This window comes from Lotus japonicus, chromosome 4, assembly GCF_012489685.1.
Source record: "Lotus japonicus ecotype B-129 chromosome 4, LjGifu_v1.2".
Lineage (NCBI taxonomy): Eukaryota > Viridiplantae > Streptophyta > Magnoliopsida > Fabales > Fabaceae > Lotus > Lotus japonicus.
Window position 1 is genome coordinate 70036645 of NC_080044.1, and position 9132 is coordinate 70045776.

The 9132-nt window shown below is 33.9% G+C and overlaps 1 protein-coding gene and 1 pseudogene across 1 annotated transcript; one reads left to right on the plus strand and one right to left on the minus strand.

Annotated features, from left to right (window-relative positions):
- The first annotated feature begins 617 nt into the window (after positions 1–617).
- Positions 618–1742, plus strand: LOC130716262 (ethylene-responsive transcription factor ERF017-like). The gene has a single exon (XM_057566469.1). It carries the CDS (start codon positions 811–813, stop codon positions 1471–1473), a length of 663 nt encoding a protein of 220 aa, XP_057422452.1. The 5' UTR covers positions 618–810; the 3' UTR covers positions 1474–1742.
- Positions 1743–4675: 2933 nt separating this feature from the next.
- Positions 4676–8787, minus strand: LOC130715779 (beta-galactosidase 7-like; annotated as a pseudogene).
- Positions 8788–9132: the final 345 nt, after the last annotated feature.

Genomic DNA, 9132 nt, shown 5'->3' on the forward strand with positions numbered 1-9132 from the left:
ATTAATTATTCTAAAAATTTGACTGGGAAGGTTCAAAGTACGTAACTTAAATAATACTCCTCATCCAATAAATAAGAGAAAACAGAACATAAAATTACATTTATATAGTTAACTAATAAAATTTAAAAAATGAATTTAATCAAATCACAGTTATTAATTTTCTATTTCAAATATTCTTAAATTGAACTATTTTTTTTAACGTAAATTGAAATTTAGTTATGATTTGATGAATATATGATGTTTTATTTTTTGGAATCAATGTTTAGAAATAGAATAAGTTTTCGTGTAAAAAAAAGAAATAGAATAAGTTTTTTTTTTTAGAAATGGAAATAGAATAAGTTGAATGTTGAAAATTTAGTAAAAATTGCGTGGAAAGTGAAAATTCCAAAGGCAGCTTATTAAGTTCACGTGGATTACAAGACGCACGTGTTTCAACAACGTGATCTTCTTCCCACAATTCTCAACGCGTAGTGGCGAAATCCAAATCCCACGTAGGCAATCACAGTGAAATACTTCACCTCTGTGGGTTCCAACAAACGCGCCTCACACAGTGTTGACCGCGAGTCAAACTTGTTCACTCGCCATTGTAATCAACACTCACCTTGTACGGTCAAACTCACTCTCACACTCTCCCACATATATATACAGCCGCAACAACACAAACACAACAACACAAACCACAATCACCACCTGAACTGAACATTCTTTCACTAATCAAATCAACAACAACAACATTCTCATTCCATCCATTTGTTGCTACCTTTGACTGTGACAACATTCATTCAACAAACTACAACATAAACAACAAAAATGGTGAAGCAGAGCATGGTTAAGGTTGAGGAGAAACATGATTCTTCTTCCATTTACAGAGGTGTTAGAAAGAGGAAGTGGGGTAAATATGTCTCTGAAATCAGATTACCCAACAGCCGCCAGAGAATCTGGCTCGGGTCTTACGATTCTGCTGAGAAGGCGGCGCGTGCATTCGACGCTGCCATGTTCTGTTTACGCGGCCGCAGCGGGAGGTTCAATTTCCCGGACAACCCGCCAGACATCGCCGGCGGGAGGTCTATGACGCCGCCTCAGATTCAAGCCGCCGCCGCCCATTTCGCCAACACGGAGTCGGGCCAAGACAGCCGTGACACTCACCCGGGTCGACCCGAACCAGCTGAATCGGGTGTGGTTTCTTCTTCTTCGGAGGGAACGGCGTTGGTGGGTATGGAGGAGTCTCCGTCGCCTTGTGTTTCTGAGGTGACGGTTCAAACGGACAGTGACGGCGGCGTGAACAACGGGTTGCTGCCGGATTTGTTTGCGCCGATCGGGTCGGGTGATTTTGGATCGGGTTATGGGCTTTTTCCTGGGTTTGATGAATTTAGCGGCGATTTTTATGTGCCGGAATTGGAGAGCCTTAACTATTGTGAAGAAGAAAACACGGATGGGTACATAATCGAGGACTCTTTTTTGTGGAATTTCTGATGATGATGAGTATAGGAACAGGGTCGGGTTAAGTAGTGGAGCTCCGATTAACTGGTAAAGCGGGTCACAGTTGCGGATTTTTTTTTTTATTTGTTTATCATTGTCAGAACTGTGAGAATGATGTTGGTTTGGTAATTTTTTGAAACCAAACTGCTGTTTATATGCCGATTGTGATCAATGCAATGATAGTTGTAAAGTTCTCAATTCATATTATCATAATTTTTTGATTCATTCTACAAGTAATATAATACCAGGGTGGCCTTCTCAAATTTGTTTTTTTACTTTTATTTTATCTTGACTATTTTTAGTTTTTACAGTAGGTCTTCACTTTTATTTTCATTAAATATAAACCATTAATTTTTTTATATATTTTTATAAAGTTTAACTTCCCCCTCTTAATTTAATGAATTAAAATCAAATGTTATAATTCCAAAACTAAAAAATATACATTCAATACTTTGAATTTAACAAAGATCACAGCTGTCTCTTTGAAGGTTAGCTCAAATGATAAAAACTAGCGGACATAAGGGTTTAAAAGGGTGAAAGGGTTTGAATCTTGAGGACTAACAACTAACATTTGCCTATATAAAAAATAAGGATCATTGCGATCTCTTTGATTTTTCATTTGGATGGTTTTTTTTGACATTTTGTTATTTACTTATCTTAATTTCCAATGCACCTAAAGATAATAAAGAAAGAAAATATTTTGTTGAGTGAACCAACCTTCATTAAGTGCATGTTTGTATAACAATATTAATGTGTTTTCATTAAACAGAAGTCCATAGTCTCTTTGTTTGAAACTTAAGAATGTGTGATCTCGATTTCCATTGTCTAAACGAAACACTAAACTGAAAACGAAACATATCATAAGAGCATCTACATCCATCATACTCACTAAAATATCTACTCTTCATTTTTTACAATTCTCCATAATGTCACATCATCTACTACTTTACTAACTTTTTACTCCAACCCAACAACTCTTAAAAGTTTATATAGTGGATCTCACCATCAACATCACATTTGTATATTTTATTATTTATCTTCATTTTAATTAATTATAAGTGCTTGTAATAAATACAAGCTCACTTTTCAAGTCTAGTGTAGAGTATCTATTCCCACATACTCATCTTTGCCATGTTGGAATTGAATATGTACTTCAATGGTAATAGATACTCATATGAGTATGTATTTAACATTAGATACTACCATTGGAGATGCTCTAAGTTGGCATGACATTTGTTCCCAAGATAACATAAATGCCATAACAATAAATTGAAATTTTGTTACCCATTCAAACAAAAGATAAAGATACATATTTGCAAAACATAAAAAGTTTGGGAATTGTTATTCAGACCCCCCACAGCTATTCAGATCCTGTTAAATTCGTAAAATTCGAAAAAAACATTTTGTAAAAAAATTTCGCTCGCACTGTGAAAGTGCGACCAAAACGCACTTGGAAAGTGCGCCCATCACGCACTTGGAAGGTGCGTCCATCACGCACTGTCAACGTGCGTTTTGGTCGCACTTTCACAGTGCGGGCGAAACGCACTGATTTCTTTTTTTTTTTCTGTTTAATTTCTGGAAGAAATTTGGGACTGACACTTCTTGATTAAGGTAATAGGACCATTCTGAGCTCAAATATGTAGTCAGAATCTCCAAACTCCGACACCTTGTAGTAGTCGCTTTAGAATCTGGAGCGGTGCGGTTTGGAAAATTGGACAATTTTTTATCTCGGATGCGAAGTCGACCAACTGCAAAGTTGAAGAGAAAAATCAAATGATCATAACTTAGATTTGTGCAATTTAGCCAAATTCCTTCATCGGTATTTTATTTTGAATTTCAAACAATTTTTATTCTACCATAAATCTCCAAATATTCTAACTTAATTTACTGTGGAGTCTCATAATTTTTAAAAATCATCTGACATCAGTTTTGTACAAATTTACAGCAATTCGCCCTTATAAAAGTGTGTTTACTTCGCACGTTATACGTGGGTTAACGACGTACTTTTAAAATGCGTTTATTTGCAGAAAAAAAAATAAAAAATGACAGTAACAACTCCCTATAATTGAAAATTTTAAAAAATGACATAAGACAGAGCTTGTGGTGGTGGTGGTGGTGGTGGCGGCAGTGGTGGCGACGACCATAGGGGTGGCGGTGGTTGTGGGTGGTGGTGGGGGGTGAGAGTAAGAGGAAAGAGGTAAGGAAAGAAGAGAGAAAATGTGAGGAGGGGGTGGGGTTTTTTTATATTTTTTTTATTAAGGATATTTAAATAATTTTGCACTTTTTCAGGAGTCTGAATAGTTGTGAGGGGGGTCTGAATAACAATTCCCAGTGACACCTTTATTTTAAAGAAAGAATAATTATTATTTTGTATTGGGAAGGGCAGAGCCCAACGGGAAGAAAAATAAAACATTAAAACATTCATACTCGTGTGTATTTCTCATGTAAAACAATGTGCCGTGATATAAAAAGTGATTGCTTGAATTTAATATACAATGTGCTGTGATATATATATATAGCTTATATTTAATTTTGAACATATGTTCATCCGGATTTGGATCCTCTCATATGTTAATTCTCATATGATTATGTTATGTGAAGATCTAAGCCCTTAATTTTATTTTAATGAAATTTGAGCTCTTAACGAATATATAGAGAAAAAAGTTAAAATTGAGCGAAAAATAATATTGACCATTAGATTTCATTAAAAAAAAATTAAAGGTCCATATCTTTCACGCATGTCATGTGAGATTAACACATGAGGAGATCCAAATCATGTTGTTCATACTCATGTATCGCGTATTTCGTTATTTGTATGACAAGGCATATGCCTCCCAAAATTATGGCATAAAAATATGGATTTCCCTGTGTGTGGGAGGGGGTTTCATGTTAAGATAGTTCCATATCAAATGTTTGAGGAGTTAGGCTATTACCTTGCTTATTATCTGATAAGTAAATACATTGGCGCATCTTGATTCCACCTTAATTTGAAATTCATGATAGATTTCAAAATCACATGAAACTTAAGTTATAAGATGAAACTTCTCCACTAACATGCGTTGGAGTATATGCCCAACAAACATCCAAACATGAATAATTACTCTTTGGCTTATACAAATTCTAAGAGCAAAATAACATAAATGACATCAAGTAAGCAAAAGGAAAATTTGTACTAATTAGTTATTAATTATTATAAGCAGTCATAATAACAAAACTAAAAAAAAAAACATGAATAATTACTCTTTGGCTTATACAAATTCTAAGAGCAAAATAACATAAATGACATCAAGTAAGCAAAAGGAAAATTTGTACTAATTAGTTATTAATTATTATAAGCAGTCATAATAACAAAACTAAAAAAAAAACAAGGCTTGAAAATATAAAATCTTAACTTAATTGATCTAATCTAAAAAAAAAAACCAAGGCTTGAAAATATAAAATCTAAACTTAATTGATCTAATCTAAAAATAAAAGTCCTAGCAGACTGCTTCAACTGCAAGTCTCTTAGCAATATCTCCACAAGTCGTTGGCCCAAATGTCTTCTCTGAAACTTCAATAGAACATGAATTCTTCCCAACACATGCCTACAAAATAAAACATCAACACATCAAGTCATTATCATGTTCATAGTTAATTATGACAATAAAAACAATAAGAGTCAATCATCAATACGTACACTTTGAACAATGGACAATGCATTATTCTTGCTTTGGCAACTTCCCTTTGTGAATGCTCCACACACACCTCGTGGATCACCAAAACTTGCAAATTTGATGGCAGAGATTGGTCTACCTTGGCATGACAACTCCAAGGTCTTGTTCTCATGTGCATTTCCACATGCTGTACCAACAACAACTGTTTCAAACTTCACCTGTGATGGGTTCCCACCAATCTCCTCAAACAATACTAGACTATTTTCACCATCTTGATGAATGAAAGAGCGAGGAACATGGTAATCACAAGGTTCATCACTACAACCATCTTTGTGAGGGTTTTCCACAATTGGATACACATTTTTTGTCACTATATTCACCACGGTAATCACAAGGTTCATCACTACAACCATCATCATCAGCATTGTAACTAGGCCAAATGCGACCAAGGTTTTGACCATTCACCCAAGCATAGCCTTTTCCCATTCCTTGTAAATCCACCACAACAGGGTCTGAACCCAATGGAGCTTTGAAAGAAGTCTTCAAAATTTATAAACACATCAATATATTAGCTTCTAAGTTATAATAACATGTTAGGAAAGTCACTTCCACATTGTGTAAAGATATGGTTAAATAAGTCTTTATATAGAGTAGAGAGTTAGTTCTAGTTGAAACTTTAAGACATGATTAAGAAATCATTGGAAGGAAATTTTGATTACCTTGTACCAAGTAAACTTCCTGTTTGTTGGTAATTGCTCTGATTCCCATTTGGAATGAGAAGCAAAGTTTGAGTCTTCACTGAAAAATTTGTTATCCCAACCATGCAATCCAACCTTGTTTGACCATTTATGTTTAGATAAATCTTTGATGATGGTTTCATCTCCTTTTTTACTGATCAGCTCAACAGGCCCAACAAGACCAGCATGCCATTTATCATAAAATCCCCCATAGTTCTATCCACACAATAAACATAGATTATAAAAAACAGAGTAATTAGAACAAAAAGTATCATCATTATGCACAATTGAATCATCATGTGATACCTGAAGCCCAACAGTGACACTAAGAAGGCTAATAACATTCTTTCCATATCTCAGCCTAATTTTTGTCTCAAATTTATCATTGTGAATCCCATATGTGGCCCAATGGGAACCTTTACATCAACCAGATGGAAATCATATATGTTAATCAAATTAAAATGCTGAAAAATATAAGTACAATTGTGAATTAGATTCACTGTTATCTGGGGTCTAAAATGTTACCAATATGTTCACCATTGACGAAAGCATAAATTACATGACCGCTGCCATTGATCCTAAGAGACATGTCATGACTCCAAACTGGATCATCTTTATTGAGGTGAAGTCTATCATAGAGAAAATCAAAACAAATTTTTTGTTACCACTTATGAACATGCATAAAAGAACTATAATGGGAATGATGATTATTGATTACCTTGTAATGTACCAAAGATAGTCACTAGCATCATTAGCAGCATCTTTTTGATCTAGAAGTGCGTTTACAGTGGTATTTCCATGGATATTAACTTTACCATGAAGAGCATCATGAATATACTCAGGTCTCCAAACCCACTTCAAAGATTTTGGCTCATCTTCAGTTTTGCTTTTCACTTTAACCATTACAGAGGTTTGAACATTCACCTGATTAAGAAGATGCAAAAGTAACAAAATCATTGATCATAATGAACAAAACTAGTATCGATCAGATTTTTGTTTTGTACTAAAAAATTATACCTTGGCAGTGTTATACTCTTCAGTTTGACAATCAGGAAGAAGACTAACAGACCAAGCAGGAACTGTGAAATTCTTTCCTCTAAATGTTATAGTAGCATCAGTGGTGGTGTTGGTGTTGCTCAAGAAACAGCTTGATGATCCATTTGTAGCATACACAGTGGCCTAAAATTCAAATGTATATATATCTTATTAAATGTCCTCATTCCTTGAGAAAATAATATTAATTAGTAATCAAATTTATGGAGTTCAATTATTCCATTCACGTACCTTAACAGAATTGTTAAAACTGATCTCAGAGATGTTCCCATTTGTAAGAGTTTCCTCCATTGATTTCAAAACTCTGTGAAGTTCTTTGAGGTGACCCCATTTTGGCTGAGCAATGTTGCCTGCAAATATTAATAACAAATCAAAATTTCATTAGGAGACATTTTAATAGGAAAATAAATAAATCTTATTCTTAAGATTTGAGTTTAAATAAATGCAATTACCATATTCATCAAGAGGAGCATCATAATCATATGATGTGGTAATGTATGGACCACCAGCTGTTCTTCCAAAATTAGTCCCCCCATGATACTGAACCAAAATTTGTACACACATGTAAGAAGAAACATATCTAACAAATGATGATTAATAATTTAATTAAAATGCTAATTGTTTACCATATAATAATTTTGGAATGTGCCTCCGGTTTGGAAAAATCTAGCCACAGCATAGGCAACATCTTCAGCAGTTCTGTGTGGATCTTTGCCACCCCAATTCTTAAACCTTCAATTAAAAAAAAACACACACATTTAAAATCTAATAACAAAGCCATGAAACTAAAACTAATTAAGCTTTCTTTTTCAAATGTAAGAAATATATTTATAGACATACCAGCCAACCCAATTTTCAGTCCACATTTTAGGACTGTTTGGATTATTGGGCTCAAAGTCGTGACAGTACCAACCGTTGCAAGTATTGATCTAACATGAAAAATGTAAATTTATTAGCTTCAGTTATTAATTGCATAACTATATATATAATATAACGAATTTATGTATATACACTGTATGAAAATTAAACTCATATGACATATGAAAACACATACCATTGGTTGAGGAGCATCTTCTTGCTGGCACATGATCCATGGGACGCCAATGTTAAAGGACTCAGCCATTTTCGCGCACCAATTTATGTAAGCTTTTCCAGCATCTCCATAATTCGAAATCACATTCCCATATTCATTTTCAATCTAATATTATCAGCCAATTAATCAGTATCGAGACAAAAAAAATTAAAATTAAATTGAACCAATTATCAGTTGAAAATTTTGAAAGTACCTGAGCTAGAATTATGGGACCACCTTGAGAAGCAAAAAGCTTCTCCTTTTTCACCATATCCACGATCAATGTAGTGAAATTTTGCATTTCGTTCTAAATAAAATAAATAAATAAAAATAAACAATCATATATAGAAAACTCAACAATATACAATACTATTTATATATAATTAAGAATAGAATACGTTCAAAAAAAAAATAGAATAGAACAGTACCATGAACACTTTGTTGGCAGTGCGAATCTCAACACCAGGCTGATTGTGAACCCACACAGGAATCCCTCTAAAAGAGTAACACAATATCAAAAAATGAATAATAGAAATAAACACTATGCATTAAATAAATAAAGGCAATTAATTAATTCAATGTACCCATAATTCCATTCAGCACAAACATAGGGACCAATGCGAAGAACGGCATAAAGTCCAGACTCTTGAATGGTTTTGAGAAATCTGATGAGATCATTGTTACCGGTGAAATCATACTCACGGCGAGCAGGTTCATGCGAATCCCAGAACACATATGTTTCAATTGCATCTAAACCCCCTTCTTTGGCTTTTTTGATTAAATCCGGCCACATCTATGATTCAAAATTAAAATAAGTGAAAAAAAATTAGTGTGTTACTAATTATTCAATCATATATACAAATAATAAATAAAGTGATGACTATATATATATTCTTATATATGTATACCTCTGGTGTGCTTCTGGGGTAATGGATTGATCCAGATATGAGTACTCTACGCTTGCCATCAATTTTGATGGCTCTTCCATCATGAGAAACTTCATAAGCATTGGTGTATATAGAAAAGCTAACAAGGCATAAACAGATTACTAGAGAGAACAAGTTCTTTGCATTCGCCATATTGGCTTCAGAGAACAAAGAGTGAAAAAACTAATTGGCACACAGCATGTATTTATACT

Coding starts and splice junctions, on each gene's coding strand:
- LOC130716262 (XM_057566469.1), top strand. CDS start 811: ATGGTGAAGCAGAGCATGGTTAAGGTTGAGGAGAAACATGATTCTTCT.